This window comes from Meles meles, chromosome X, assembly GCF_922984935.1.
Source record: "Meles meles chromosome X, mMelMel3.1 paternal haplotype, whole genome shotgun sequence".
NCBI classification, from domain to species: domain Eukaryota; kingdom Metazoa; phylum Chordata; class Mammalia; order Carnivora; family Mustelidae; genus Meles; species Meles meles.
In genome coordinates, this window is record NC_060087.1 from 74,602,740 (window position 1) to 74,619,262 (window position 16,523).

Genomic DNA, 16,523 nt, shown 5'->3' on the forward strand with positions numbered 1-16,523 from the left:
TGTTAATTAAAAAATAAGAAATAAATAAAAAATTTAAAAAAACACTATGTAATTTTCTTATTTATAATGTTGCATATTTTTCTATGACAACACAATTATTGTTTTCAACGTTTCTCATAGCAAAAAAAATCTCATTTTAAAAGTGATAAAATACACTTCCAAAACAGTGATAAACATGCCTACTTGGTAATTTATGTTGCACCATAAAGTGATATTCTTGAAGTAGTTTAAAAGAGCCTCTAAATAATTGTGGGGATCTTGGATGAATCAAATCACTCCCTCAGCTCCACTCAGAGTTTTGTCATTTTGAAACTGAGTTAGCTTAATACTGAAATTATTCATACAAAAATTGTTGTTTGATAGACCCATTGGGAGTTCTGGTACCATAAAATACAAGCTAACTTGCCTATTTAAATGAAGAACCCTCTTGTGATTAAGGTAAACAAGAGAGGACTGCTGTTTTTAATGTAGCAGATGTCCCTGGTTGAAATCCCTCTCACCTACAGCAAAGTATGGGAACTAGCACTATAACTAATAATACATCACATTTGTACAGCACATCACACTTTTGCAAATGTTAAGTAAAAAAAAAAAAGAAAATAAGTCATTACCAATCTGATCTTGTAGGTGGTGAAATTATTCTGATGAGAAAATTGGCTATGTGAATTGTTTTGTCTCCTGTACAATACAAACTCAAACCTAAGTCTTTAGGTCTAGTCCATTTTGCTCCACACCGCAGCTGCCTTTCATAAGTGACATAATTTTTATGACTGAGTTAAGAAAAAGATAAAACTCTAAAAATGTATGGTTACCAATTGCTGGTAGTGTATGCAAGCTCTGAGATTTTATATCATTATGTCAATATCATGGAAGACCCTGTATCTCATTCTACTATCTACTCTCCAATGAAAGAAAAGAAAAATAGAAAGTAAATGAGAGAAAGAGGGAGAGATTAGCCAGTTTGTAAAAAAAATACTCAATGGCTCACGTGGATCATAGAAAAGTCTCTCAAATTTGGTTATGCATTTGAAAATGTTAGGAATGATTCAAATAGTTTATATGATGGTTATATTTTTAGTGACAAATTAGAGATTACAATAGAATTTGTTATGGTTCCAGAGTAACTTCCTGATGAGACTACTGAAAGTTGTTTGGCAATATAGTAACTTAGTCTAAATAAGAAAAGATATATTGATTTGAAGTATCTACATAAGGCACAGCAATATCTAGTTCTATACAGAAATAGTTAGTTAACCTATAAGATTAATTTTAAATTATTTTATTTTGGAATTATTTTATTACTAATTTCAAGAAAAACACACTTCTCTACACTTTTCCAAGAGGTTTGATACTCATTTTTTAATCCATGTTCACTTTGTTGTAAAAGTTGCTAGATGAATATAACATACTTGCTAAGTGTTTCATCAGTGTGGACTACTGTTTATAGAATTACAATGGCTAACTTAATGTGTTAACTTACCCATGGAGTGTCTAAAGTTTGGATCAAACATAATTCTGGGTGTATCTGTGAGGATGTTTCTGAATGAAGCCCATTCACATTAGGGAGGGCTATCTGTCTTACAGTCTATGATTCAAATGTTCGTAATTGACTCTTGAGAGTTTAATATTATTCTTTAACATTAAAATTATTTGTGTTTTAATAAACATTGGGGATCAAATGGCCCTTCTTTTCACTACATCTGTATCTTTGGGGTAAATACCCAGCAGTGCAATTGCAGGGTCATAGGGAAGCTCTATTTTTAATTTCTTCAGGAATCTCCACACTGTTCTCCAAACTGGCTGCACTAACTTGCATTCCCACCAACAGTGTAAGAGGGTTCCCCTTTCTCCACATCCTCTCCAACACACGTTGTTTCCTGTCTTGCTAATTTTGGCCATTCTAACTGGTGTGAGGTGGTATCTCAATGTTGTTTTAATTTGAATCTCCCTGATGGCTAGTGATGATGAACATTTTTTCATGTGTCTGATAGCCATTTGTATGTCTTCGTTGGAGAAGTGTCTGTTCATATCTTCTGCCCATTTTTTGATATGATTATCTGTTTTGTGTGTGTTGAGTTTGAGAAGTTCTTTATAGATCCTGGATATCAACCTTTTGTCTGTACTGTCATTTGCAAATATCTTCTCCCATTCCGTGGGTTGCCTCTTTGTTTTGGAAACTGGAAGGGGAGATGAAGCATGAGAGACTATGGACTCTGAAAAACAACCAGAGGGTTATGAAGGGGCGGCGGGGGGGTGGGGTGGGTGGGAGGTTGAGGAACCAGGTGGTGGGTAATAGGGAGGGCACGTACTGCATGGAGCACTGGGTGTGATGCCAAAACAATGAACACTGTTATGCTGTAAATAAACAAATAAAAATAAATGAATTAAAAAAATTATTTGTGTTTTTACAATATCAATACAGTATTACAAAAAAACACTATTATAGCAAAACTTTTTGGTTACTTTTATTTATAGTAGATACTAAAATAACTAAAGAAAGCAGTAATATGTTTTTTGCACATCCTGCTTAACACTCAGTTTCAGTCACATAATAAGAAAAGGAAGATAATTTCATTTTGAGCAAAAAAAATAATTCAAGCTGTTTATCAGGATGTGTTTTTTTTTTCTTTTTTTTTATTTTTATTTGTTTATTTACAGCATAACAGTGTTCATTGTTTTGGCATCACACCCAGTGCTCCATGCAGTACGTGCCCTCCTCATTACCCACCACCTGGTCCCTCAACCTCCCAACCCCCCCCTCCCCCACCGCCCCTTCATAACCCTCTAGTTGTTTTTCAGAGTCCATAGTCTCTCATGGTTCATCTCCCCTTCCAGTTTCCCTCAACTCCCTCTCCTCTCCATCTCCCCATGTCCTCCATGTTATTTGTTATGCTCCACAAATAAGTGAGACCATATGATACTTGACTCTCTCTGCTTGACTTATTTCGCTCAGCATAATTTCTTCCAGTCCCGTCCATGTTGCTACAAAAGTTGGGTATTCGTCCTTTCTGATGGAGGCATAATACTCCATTGTGTATATGGACCACATCTTCCTTATCCATTCATCCATTGAAGGGCATCTTGGTTCTTTCCACAGTTTGGCGACCGTAGCCATTGCTGCAATAAACATTGGGGTACAAATGGCCCTTCTTTTCACTACATCTGTATCTTTGGGGTAAATACCCAGCAGTGCAATTGCAGGGTCATAGGGAAGCTCTATTTTTAATTTCTTCAGGAATCTCCACACTGTTCTCCAAACTGGCTGCACTAACTTGCATTCCCACCAACAGTGTAAGAGGGTTCCTCTTTCTTCACATCCTCTCCAACACACGTTGTTTCCTGTCTTGCTAATTTTGGCCATTCTAACTGGTGTCAGGTGGTATCTCAATGTGGTTTTAATTTGAATCTCCCTGATGGCTAGTGATGATGAACATTTTTTCATGTGTCTGATAGCCATTTGTATGTCTTCGTTGGAGAAGTGTCTGTTCATATCTTCTGCCCATTTTTTGATATGATTATCTGTTGCTGTGATCACCAAGACAGCGTGGTACTGGCATAAAAACAGACACATAGACCAGTGGAACAGAGTGGAGAGCCCAGATATGGACCCTCAACTCTATGGTCAAATAATCTTCGACAAAACAGGAAAAAATGTTCAATGGAAAAAAGACAGTCTCTTCAATAAATGGTGCTGGGAAAACTGGACAGCGATATGTAGAAGAATGAAATTCGACCATTCTCTTACACCGTACACAAAGATAAACTCGAAATGGATAAAAGACCTCAACGTGAGACAGGAATCTATCAGAATCCTAGAGGAGAACGTAGGCAGTAACCTCTTCGATATCAGCCACAGCAACTTTTTTCAAGATATGTCTCCAAAGGCCAAGGAAACAAAAGCAAAAATGAACTTTTGGGACTTCCTCAAGATCAAAAGCTTCTGCACAGCAAAGGAAACAGTCAACAAAACAAAGAGGCAACCCACGGAATGGGAGAAGATATTTGCAAATGACAGTACAGACAAAAGGTTGATATCCAGGATCTATAAAGAACTTCTCAAACTCAACACACACAAAACAGATAATCATATCAGGATGTGTTTTGATTGTGAGAGTAAGATAACAGGAAACTTAATACTTAGTTTAAGAATATAAGTAAATTAGCAGGTAGTTTTCAAGTTTGACTTTTTGGTAGGATTAATCTTTGAACTATGTAACTGATGTTCCTATAGACTATGTGGTATCTGTATTTAGCATATAGGAATATAAATGGTATGATTTAATAATATATATTTAACAGTCCATCAATTATAATATAATTCTCCCCATAATGCTATAGTTTCAGGACTCTGAAACTTCAAATTTTGAATAATGACCAGAGATGGGAAAAAGAGGAAGAACATTTTACCAAGCAAATTTAGAGAATTAAAATACAGAAATTTGGAAAATTTAAGATCTGTATTAAATGTTAACAAAATATTGTTTATGTGCCTCTCAATATTAAACTCATAATGTTAATTTTATTTTTAGATGTGTTCTCTATTTTAGATGTGTTTTCTTTTATGTACTTTTCTTTTTATTTTTGAATCTTAAATAACTGTAACAATTGTCTTAGTTTGAACTATTTATCTTTTTGACCGGGTTTCACAGAAAGATCCACCTCATATTTTCCCTGCTTCAGAGGTTCAAAAGTTCATTTTCTTCTTTGCATCACAGAATTATTAGTATTAATGTAATTTAATATCCTCTAACTACTTTTTCTTGCCTCCTTGCAGACAATTTGTATTTCATGTCACTGTCACTTGATTGACTAAAGGTGGTCTTATCCTATGCAACTTTTAAAGAATAAACACATACAAACATGTTCAGTTAATTTATTATAATTACTTATAGAATTGAGAAGGATTTTGTTAGTTAAGTTTAAAGGATTGAACTGCAAATTGTGTTTAACCAAAATAGATATTTTTATTAAGACATAAAATATACATTCAGCAGAATTGGCTGATTTTGATAGTTCTTAAGCTCTTCCAGTTAACATTGATGTATTAATAAGTTTTTAATTAATTTTTGAATGTTACTTAACTTTAATTAAAGACCATAATGTATATAATTTTAGAAATTAAAGTTCTAATGTTACAAAAAATCAGGGACAAAGAAACAAATAATCTGATTAAAAAATGAGAAGACATGAACAGACATTTTTCCAAAAAAGACAAACAGATGGTCAAGAGACACATGGGAAGATGCTCAACATCATTCAACATCAGAAAAAAAAAAATGAAAACTACAATGAGATATCACCTCACACCTCTCACAATGGTTAAAAGTAACAGCACAAGAAACAAAAGATGCTGGTGAGGATGTGGAGAAAGGGGAAACCTCTTACATTGTTGTTGGGAATGTGAACTGGTGCATCCATTCTAGAACACAGGATGGAGTTTCCTCAGAAAGTTAAAAATAGGACAGTAAATGAAACAAGATGGGATTGGGAGGGAGACAAACCATAAATGACTCTTAATCTCACAAAACAAACTGGGGGTTGCTGGGGGGAGGTGGGATTGGGAGAGGGGGAGTGGACTATGGACATTGGGGAGGGGAGGCGAACCATAAAAGACTATGGACTCTGAAAAACAACCTGAGGGTTTTGAAGGGTCAGGGGTGGGAGGTTGGGGCAACCTGAGGGTTTTGAAGGGTCAGGGGTGGGAGGTTGGGGGAACAGGTGGTGGGTAATGGGGAGGGCACGTTTTGCATGGAGCACTGGGTGTTGTGCAAAAAGAATGAATACTGTTACACTGAAAAAATAAATAAAATGAAAAAAAAATAAAAAAAAATACTTTTGAATAAAAAAAAAATAGGACAGCCCTATCATCTGGCGATTGCACTACTAGGTATTTACCTAAATAATACAAAAATACTAATTTGAAGGGATACGTGCACCCTGATGCTTATAGCAATATTATCAACAATTGCCAAATTATGAAGGAACCCAAATGTCCATGTCCATCAACTAATGAATGGATAAAGAAGAAATTATATATATATATATATATATATATACACACAATGAAATATTATTCAGCCATCAAAAAGAATGAAATCTTGCTATTTGCAACAATATAGATGGAGCTACAGAGTAGTATGCTAAGCAAAATGTTAGTTAGAAAAAGACATATACTATATGATTTCACTCATATGTGAAATTTAAGAAACAAATGATTGTGGGGGAAAAAGGAGAGGCAAGCCAAGAAACAGACCCTTAACTATAGAGAACAAACTGATGGGTACCAGAGGGGAGGGAGGTGGGGGGATGGGTTAAATAGGTAATGAGAATTAAGGAGTGCACTTGTGATGAGCACCAAGTGTTGTATGTACATGTTGAATCACCAAATTGTATACCTGAAACTAATAGTGCACTGTATGCTAACTAGCTGGAATGTAAATAAAAGCTTAAAATAAATCAGGGACAATATATTTTCCTAATACTGTGGATTTGACTTAAAATATGTCCTTATATGATTTAGTTTTTTTGTGGTATGTTCATTTCTGCAAGTTTTGAGATTTAATTAAACGTTTTCAGTTAAAAAAATGAGAAACTTGCTTGAGTACAGCTCAACCAAATATTTTAATCTAATATCCATTATGTGTAAGTCATTTGCAAATTATATGAATTTATATTGCTTTTTAGTTTTATCCCAGTGTTATGGTCTTTACTTTGGAAAGGTTGCATATATATACATAGATACAGATATATATCTATACACATACACACACCCATACATTATATTTTTATATATAATATACACACACATACATATGTATACATATATATCAGTAAACAAATCAGTAAGTTAGATATTGTGTCAGTATATTATTACTACAGGTTAATTTGAAGCAATTGATTTTACCATTGTGTACTTATGTGCCACACTCAGGAGCTCTGTACAGCCCTGGGCATCACCAAATGATTGAATTCCTAAGCAGTTTGAAGGATGGAGATGCTTTATGAGAAAATTGGAGCAGACTTCAATGACTTGAGTCAACTGCAAGAGACAAGCTGCAGCCAGCAAATTTTCAATAGTATCTTCTTTTAACTGCAGGACACCTAGATGGTTTGAAAAAGTAAAGAATGATTATATGTCCCATAAAGTAAGACACAAATGTGCTAACTAGTTGAATTTTTCAGTTTCTCTCATTACTAAGGCTATCTTTTCTAGTGCACAGTAACCACTATAGGAATACTTTTAAAAGCCACTATATGTGGGGCCCCTGGGTGTATCACTCAGTTATGCTGCTGCCTTTGGCTCATGTCATGATCCCAGGGTCCTGAGATTAAGTCATGCATCAGGTATTTTGCTCAGTTGGGAGCCTGCTTCTCTCTCTGCCTTTGCCTGCCACTCTGCCGGCTTGTGCGTGCTCTCTCTCTCTCTCTCTCTGATAAATAAATAAATAAAATCTTTTTAAAAAGCCAACATATGCAAGGGTCTCTGTAAAAACACTAATAAGATGGCTGAAGGGAGCCAGACTAGATTATCAAACACAACTGTAGCAAATGAACAATGAACACCACTACTGTAAAGAACAGCAACTTATTTCTTTGTCACCATAGATCTCACCTAACTCTTATATCAATCATTGAACACTATATCTGAAACTAATGATGTGCTATATGTTGGCTAATTGAATTTAAATAAAAAAGAAAGAAAGAATCCCCAATTCTTTCACCTAAATAAATAGATAAATAAATAAATCTTATATAAAAAACTGTAAATGCTAGGTCTCAAGGAGTATTTTATTTATTTATTTATTTATTTATTTATTTATTTATTTTTTCAAGGAGTATTTTATCATATTGTATAATGCCCATGCAGGTAACTATCATTTGCATGGAAAAAAATTTGGTAATTAAGTAGAGCATTGAGGTTATATGTCTATATTTTTGTGTGTCTGTCTGCATTTATTTGCTGATAAGGAAGACTTTGCTCAGATATTGTGCCCAGAACTGACACCTGACATTCTCTCAAAAGAAAAAAAGCATTACTGAGAGTACTCAAACAAATGTTTATATGATAATTTTCTTAGATACAAAAAACTGGCTTTGTTTTTAAATATCTGTGAAGAGATTTTTAAAAAATGAGATCAGAGCTGTTTAAGCTCTTTCCTTTATATTAAAATATATATATGTATATATGTAAATATGTACATATATATGTATGTATATACAAACAAAATTTTCAGAGGAAGTATTGTTAAGTTATTGCAAATGTAAGTTATTTTCATAAGTTATATTCCTTTTTTGTTTGTCTTAGCCAAACTATATGTAAGCTATAAAAAAATTTTCATATGGAATACTATAAACTATTTGTTTATATTTTTCTTATAAAATGCCTTAAATGGATTCCATATGATTTCACAAGCATAAATAAAAGAGTAAATATATACTGTGAGATGCTCTGTATTTGTTTCAACCTCTAAAATATGTTGCTAAAGGTTGTCATCCATCAGCAGATTTTCTTGAGTTGTTTGTTTTTTTTGTCATGGATTTTGAAGAGACAGCCCTGCCCATACCTCATGAAACCCAGAGAAGTTATAAACTATTCTGATTCAGATCTAAGATTCACCTACTACAGACATAGAAACTTGGCCCAGTTATTAAGAAGAATATTAATTTCTTGGGCGCCTGGGTGGCTCAGTTGGTTAAGCGACTTCCTTCAGCTCAGGTCATGATCCTGGAGTCCCGGGATCGAGTCCCGCATCAGGCTTCCAGCTCCACAGGGAGTCTGCTTCTCTCTCTGACCTTCTCCTCGTTCACACTCTCTCTCACTGTCTCTCTCTCTCAAATAAATAAATAAAAATATTTTTAAAAAAAGAAGAATATTAATTTCTTAATGAACAAAATCCTAAAACTCCTAAAAGAAGACAGTAAAAAATATCTCCTTGGAATTGGTCTTGGCAATAATTTCTTGGATAATACACCAAAAGACAGGCCACAAAAGCTAAAATAAACAAGTGGGACTACATCAAACTAAAAAGCTTCTGCATAGAAAGGAAATATAAAATATATTGAAACGGTAATCCACAGAATGATAGAAATATTGCAAACCCTTATCTGATAAGGGGTTAATATCCAAAATATATAAAGGACTCATATAATTCAATAACATGAAAGAAAATAACCCAATAAAAAAAAAGAACAAGTAGGGGGGCCTGGGTGACTCAGTTGGTTAAGTTTTGCCTTTGGCTCAAGTCATGGTCCTGGGATCCAGCTGCTGATCCTTGCTAAGCAGCAAGTGTGTGTCTGTGTCTCCTTCTCCTCCCCACCTCATGTCCCCCTTTCCCCTCCCTCAAATAAATAGATAAAATATTTAAAAAATAAATAAAATAAATAAAAATTCAAAAAGAGAAAGTAACCTGGATAAGCTTTTTTTCCCCCAGAGATGACATACAAATGACCAATAGATATGAAAACGTGTTTAACATCACTAATTACCAGGAAAATGTAAATCAAAATCAAAAGAAGGGATAACCAATGTTGGTGAAGTTTTAGAGGAAAGGGAACATTTATGCACTGTTTGTGGGAATGTAAATTAATAACATTATGGAGAACAGTATGGTGACTCATGAAAAAATTAGAAAATTAAATTACCATATGATCCAACAATTCTATTCCTGATTAGATATACAAAGAAATGAAATCAGGATCTTAAGACATATCTGCACTCCCATGTTTGTTGCACTATTATTTACAGTAGCTAGGATATGGAAATAACCAACCTAAATGCCCTTCAACAGTTGAATGGATAAAGAGAAAAAAGAATATATGTGTGATATTAATAATAGGTATATATGTATATAATTTCTCTGATTTCATAGAAATGGTAGGTAGAATGGTAGTTGCTAGGCACTGGGAGGGGGAAATGGGAAGGTGTAGGTCAAAGGGTGCAAACTTTCAGTTATAAGATAAATAGTTATGAGGATCTAATGTACAGAATGGTGTCTATAGTTAGTAATATGGTATTGGGCACTGTATCCTTGAAAATTGTTGAGAGCATATCTTAAGCATTCTCACCACAAAAAATAATTAACTATTTGAGATAATGTGTGCATTACTTATCTTCATTTATGTAATCATTCTACTTGTGTATATATAGCAAATCATCACATAGTATACTTTAAATATATACAATTATATTTGTCAATTTTTTGCTTAATAAAGTTGGAATACAGAAATATTTCACTTCTTGACCTCCAAACTCATCCTGTTACCTTTGCCTTATAATTTGAGTAAATATGACTTTGTTATTTCTAAGGAAGAGACTACATTTTTAATACAAAGTTAGAATACTGCACTTCAAACTTTTACAAATGAGAATGGGGTACCTAGGTGGCTCATTTGTTTAAATGTCCACCTCTTGATTTCAGGTCGTGATCTCTGCATCTTGGAATCAAGCCCTGCATCAGGCTCCAAGTGCTGAACATGGAGTCTGCTTGAGATTCTCTTTCCCTCTCATTCTGCCCCTCCCCACCACACTCTCAATAAATGAATAAATAATTTTTTTTTTAAATGAGAACATACCCACACCATTCAAGAAAGAGGCAGACATGTCCTTCTATTTTTGTGTTAAAATAGTTTTATTCTCTCATGGTCAAAAATTTTATAGCTTAGGGCTCCTGGGTGGCTCAGTGGGTTAAGCCGCTGCCTTCAGCTCAGGTCATGATCTCAGGGTCCTGCGATCGAGTCCCGCATCAGGCTCTCTGCTCAGCGGTGAGCCTGCTTCCCTCTCTCTCTCTCTCTGCCTGCCTCTCTGTCTACTTGTGATCTCTCTCTGTAAAATAAATAAATAAAAAATCTTTAAAAAAATTTATAGCTTATTATTTACCTCTTATTCTTTTATACTACTGAATTTAAATTCTGATTCTGTCCCTTACTACCTTGGGAAAGTAACTTAACTGGTAGATTCTTCAGTTTTATCATTTCTAGTTGGAATAATAATAAGGTAGATTATATAATGTAGGATTTTTGTGAGGATTGAATGACTTAATACATGCCACTTTACCTGTGTAAGCATACTGCACCAAGGAATTAAGTGCATTGGGATCAACTCCTTCCATCCTGACCTCTTCTTGTTTGGCTTCAAGCACATCATTAGTAAACATTGCAGCAAAATAATCAGACACTGCGCTGAGAACCAACCTTGAAATGGGAGTGTTTCATAGGAACTTAAATTAGTCAGTAGTCTCACTGAAAAGCATGAAATACAATCAGTAAGTTTGTAACACTGCTGAGTTTGTTATCTGCATGAATCTTTTGCAGTTTAGTAAAGTATAGTGAAATTAGGTAAATTAAGTAATTTGCTTCTCTTTTGAGGGTTTGTGCTATTTTACATCAATTTCTCTAAACTTTGGCTCTTCTAAATATCACACAAGGAAATGGACCATATATGCTACTGCATTTTCAATGTAGGGAGATAAAAATATATTCTCCTCAGCATTCTGATTTGCTTTAAGTAGACCAATTCATTCTCATTCACATGCTATACTCATGAAACAATCTGTGTACATAAGGATACGTACCGATGGGCTGGAATTCGGAGGTGTCCAGCAATAAGTAGTACATCACACAGTTGTTTCTCTTTCAGGTAGTTCTCCATTCTGTGGAGAGTTTGCTCTGCATGGTTTATAGCATGAAACTGCTCCTCAGATCTGTTGACATTCATTTCTTCAGGATTTTGTGTATCCATTCTGAAATGTGAGTAAGAGGGAGAACATGGTTTATTCTTTTAATGAGTGTGCAAATGTCCAGTGGAAATTTGGGCACACTGACTTCTAAAAGAAATATGCTAGATTAAACTAAAATTAAAATTTGCCCTCAAATCTTAAATAATTCACTATGATTACTGTCTAATTTTCCATTAAAGTGTCATAGCTCATATTTATACTTGGAATGGAACCATAAATATGTATATTTCCATTGAAGGGCTAGTGGTAATTTTTATATGCACAAACATAAACTTCAAAATGCTAGCTAATTTCTTTGATTTTTATTGGTATCACAATTACACCATTAGGCATAAAATTGTATTTATGATTCAAAATGCATTTCAAATTTAATTATGTGTTTCTTGAAAAATCTCAAAATTAAGTTCTATAACATTCTTTACAATGTCAGTTCCATCAAGAAAATATAAAATTTCCACATTTTATATCTTTTTCCAGATATATTGAGATATAATTGGTATATAACATTGTGTGATTTTAAGATGTACAGTGTAATGATTTCATATATGTATATATCATGAAATTATTACCACAGTAAGGTTAGTTAACACATCCATTACCTCCCATTTCTCATGTGTGTGGTGAAAACACTTAAGATCTAGTTTCTTGGCAACTTTCAAGTATACAATACAGTATTGTTAACTATAGTCACCATGGTGTACATTAGATCCCCAGAGCTTATTTATCTTCCTTTATTTCCCAGATCAGTGGATTTTATTTTACTTTTTTAAACTTACATTAAATTAGCCAACATATAGTACAGCATTAATTGCAGATATAGAGTTCAATAATTCATCAGTTGCATAGAACACCCAGTGCTCATCACATCATATCTTCCCCCTAATGCCCATCATGCAATGACCCCACCTCCCCTCCAGCAACCCTCAGCTTGTTTTCTGTAGTCAAGAGTCTCTCATAGTTTTTCTCCCTTTCTGATGACTTCTTATTCAGGTTTCCCTCCCTTCCGTTATGATCCTCTGGGCTGTTTCTTATATTCCACATATACATTAAACCATATGATAACTGTCTTTCTGTTATTGACTTATTTCACTCAGCACAATACCTTCCAGTTCCATCAATTCAAATAGTAAGTATTCATCCTTTCCTATGGCTGAGTAATATTCCATTTTGATATTATATGATATATATATCACATATTATATATATATAAAATATATATCTGTGATATATATATATATATATATATATATATATATATATATATATATAAAATTTCTTCTTTATCCATTCATCTGTCCATGGAAATCTTGGTTCTTTCATCTTTTTTGTTTGTTAATTTTCTTTTTTATTATTATTTTCAATAAGCCAACATATAATACATCATTAATTTTTGAGGTAGTGTTCATTGATTCATTAGTTGCATATAAACCCAGTGCTCATCACAACGTGTGTCCTCCTTAATACCCATCACCTAGTTACCCCATCCCTCCACACTCCTCCCCTCTGCAGCCCTCAGTTTGCTTCCTGGAGTCCAGAGTCTCTCATGGTTTGTCTCCCTCTCTGATTTTTCCCAGTTTTCCCTCCCTTCCCCTATGGTCCTCTGAACTACACCTTATGTTTCATATATGAGTGAAACCATATGATAATTGTCTTTCTCTGTTTAACTTATTTTACTTAACATAGTCCCCTCCAGTTCCATCTATGTCCATGCAAATGGTAGGCATTCATCATTTCTGATGGCTGAGTAATATTCCATTGTAAATATGAACCACATCTTCTTTATCTATTCATCTGTTGAAGGATATCTTGGATACTTCCACACTCCGAAGATACATATGTAGTGAAAAGAAGGAGCACATGCACCACAATGTCCACAATACCTCTTTCATCTTCTAAGTGAAAGTTTGTATATTTTGACTATTTAAGCAAATATGATGACTGCTGAATTTTCAATGATGAAAGTTGTCTATGTGTTTTTTTCAGCATCACACAATGGTGGAATTTAAATACTAACACAAACATATAGAGACTTACAATCAGTAGAACCTTAAATACTTAATGCTTGGATGAACATACTTAAATTTTTTGCTTATTGTCTTTCTTGCTTTCAGGCATCATTTCCAACCACCATTAGTTTTAGGTTCCCCCACCCCCAACTCAGCCTGTATTTCTTTGAAGATAACTTGGTCCAGGGTGACCAGACTTTCTGTTTAATTTAAATAAATTATTCATCTATGAATCTTCTCTTTTTTTCTTTACATCTCTGATTTTTCCTAATCTTTAAAGACTCTTTGGGACCTTCAGTTTAAGTATTGCATGGATATTAAGGTAGCATGGTGTGAATATCTTTAAAAATTTTCTGCTACAAAATATGTTCATTTTAGAGGGGAACAATACTTTCTCACCATAGGCTAGAAAGCATTTAGCTTTCACTTAACTCAGTTATCCTAATATTTCCTCTGCTCAAGTAATGGTTTGATTTACATTGAGTCAAAAAAATATTTGATGTCATATTATTTTAGCTTTCTTCATGTATACTCAATCATTTATTGAAGAGGAACATATTCTAAAGGAGGAATATATTTGGGAAGTTTTGGCCAGGAAATAATTTTATTCTGTGAAATTTCTTCAGGCTAAGGATAAAAAAAATCATCTTTAATTACTCACTAGTTTGGGATGTGTTTACTTGGGCACACAAATTTATCAGATAACTCTAGTATTATTTATAATTAAAATACAGATTTTTAGAACCTGAAAATCCTACCAACACGAACCACACAGAATTTTGTTATATTTGAAAGGACAGACGCAACTGTATCTTGTGTTTAATCATCAAGAAATTAGTACACAAAGAAATATGGGTATATCAATATATTACATCCAAAACATAACATACATATTAATCTAAATATGTAAAATATTATAACCTATACTTAGTCATTATTTAGACAGAATATAATAAAACAAGTCAAGCAAAGAAAAAAATAACAACAATTAAACTATTGAAACATAACCCAATCTGAATGAGTTCCCAGAGCCTATAAATTAAAATTCTCTTCCTCCATTTTAGATACTGTAATGTCAGGTCAGATGTTATAATGGAATCCAATGCATCAAAGAATATTCTTCCCTTTTCTTTATTGTACAGTATCTACAGATGGTGACATGGGAGGCAGCATGCTGAACTGAAAAAAAGCATCAGATGCCTAGATTTAGTTCCTGCCTTTATATACAAGCTGAATGATCTTGGGTAAGTCACTTCCATCTTTCTAAGCTTTAATTTTCTCCTATAAAATGGAGATAAAAATAATACTAATATCAATACTACCAAGATTAATGTTTATGTCACATAGCTGTTCAAATGGTTACATGAGAAAATGTACATGAATGTCTCTGTATAAATGCTAAATCTTATGTTAAGTTTATCCTCTATGTAGTTATTTCCATAAAAATCTTTAAAAATTTTTATCTGGAACTTATATTCATTTAATTAATAGACTTTGATTTTTAGGACAGTTATGGAATTATAAAAAAAGTTGAGAAGTACAGAGAATTCTTTACCTTTGGTTGTCATAACTATGGAAAGGTGTTACTGGCATCAAGTAGGTAGAGGCTAGATTATACTAATAAGCATCCTGTAATGCACAGGGCAGTTCTCTACAATAATTTTTCAGCCAAAAATTTCAGTGGTTCTAAGTTTAAAACACTCTGGTCTATCTCTTAATTCTATAGTTAGCTTTTTAAGACTTTGAAAGCAGAGGATATATTTAAAAAATAATAAAGTATGCACCTTATAATATATTTCGTACAGAATGAACATGTAATCACTGATTTAAGTCTAATTTCAGTGACTAGTCTACCTTAACTTTTTTTTTTACTATGGCAAAATGGGTAAATTTGTTAAGTTTTGAGAATGAGGAAGGGAATCTGAGTTATCATTACAAAGGACCATTATTATAAATGACATTTTACCATACCAAAAAAACTATTTTTAAACCAAAATTTTTAGAACAGTTTTAGATATACAGAAAAATTGAGATGACAACAGAAATTTACATGTCCATACTCAATTCTTCTTTACACAATTCCTCTTATTATTAATATTTTGCATCAATATGGTACTTTTTATAATTAATAAACAAACACTGATACATTATTATTGAGTAAAGTTCTTCACTTTTTACTTAATGTCCTTTTACTATTCCAACGTCTGTATATCTTGTGATAATTTCTTCGTTTATTCCATTATTGTCTTTATTTCTAGTTAAGTTAAATTTCTTGTAATGAAATATTTTAATTATCTCCTCTTTTCTAATTGTGAATAATCTATATATTTTCTTTTTGGTCACCATTGAGATTACATGTAATAGCTTAAAGACATAACAGTTTATTGTCACCAAGTACATCTGATGACATCACATAGACAATGATTCAGTTGCACAGAAAACCGATTCCTTTATAGCTATGCTCCTTCATTTTTGTTATAGACATCATGATTTACAATTTTTATGTATTGTGTACCCATTATCACAGATTTATACTCTTTTTTATTGTTCAGACTCATAAATCCTATAGAATAATAAAAAGTGGAGTTACAAGCCAATATTATATTAATGCTTGTTTTTATAATTGCTATGCAGCTTCCATCTTCTGAGGACATTATATTTTTGTAGAGTTACTGTCTAGCCTCTTTACTTTCAACTTGGAGTATTATCTTTAATATTTCTTGTTGGGTAGGTCTAATGGTAATAAACTTTCTTTGTATTTATCTAGAAATATCTTAATTTT

The 16,523-nt window shown here is 33.2% G+C and overlaps 1 protein-coding gene across 2 annotated transcripts in view; it reads right to left on the reverse strand.

The window, feature by feature from the left end:
- Positions 1 to 11,737, reverse strand: part of LOC123935013 (kelch-like protein 4) — an 85,414-nt gene extending 73,677 nt beyond the window's left edge. Inside the window, exons 1-3 of one of the 2 annotated variants that reach the window (XM_045995409.1) lie at positions 11,571 to 11,737; positions 11,054 to 11,190; positions 6,905 to 7,101 (exon numbers count right to left, since the gene is read on the reverse strand). In XM_045995409.1, the coding sequence (XP_045851365.1) occupies positions 6,905 to 7,101; positions 11,054 to 11,190; positions 11,571 to 11,737 (501 nt within the window). The remainder of the gene's footprint in view (positions 1 to 6,904; positions 7,102 to 11,053; positions 11,191 to 11,570) is intronic. The other variant, XM_045995408.1, reaches the window with a different exon arrangement.
- Between the last annotated feature and the right edge of the window lie 4,786 nt (positions 11,738 to 16,523).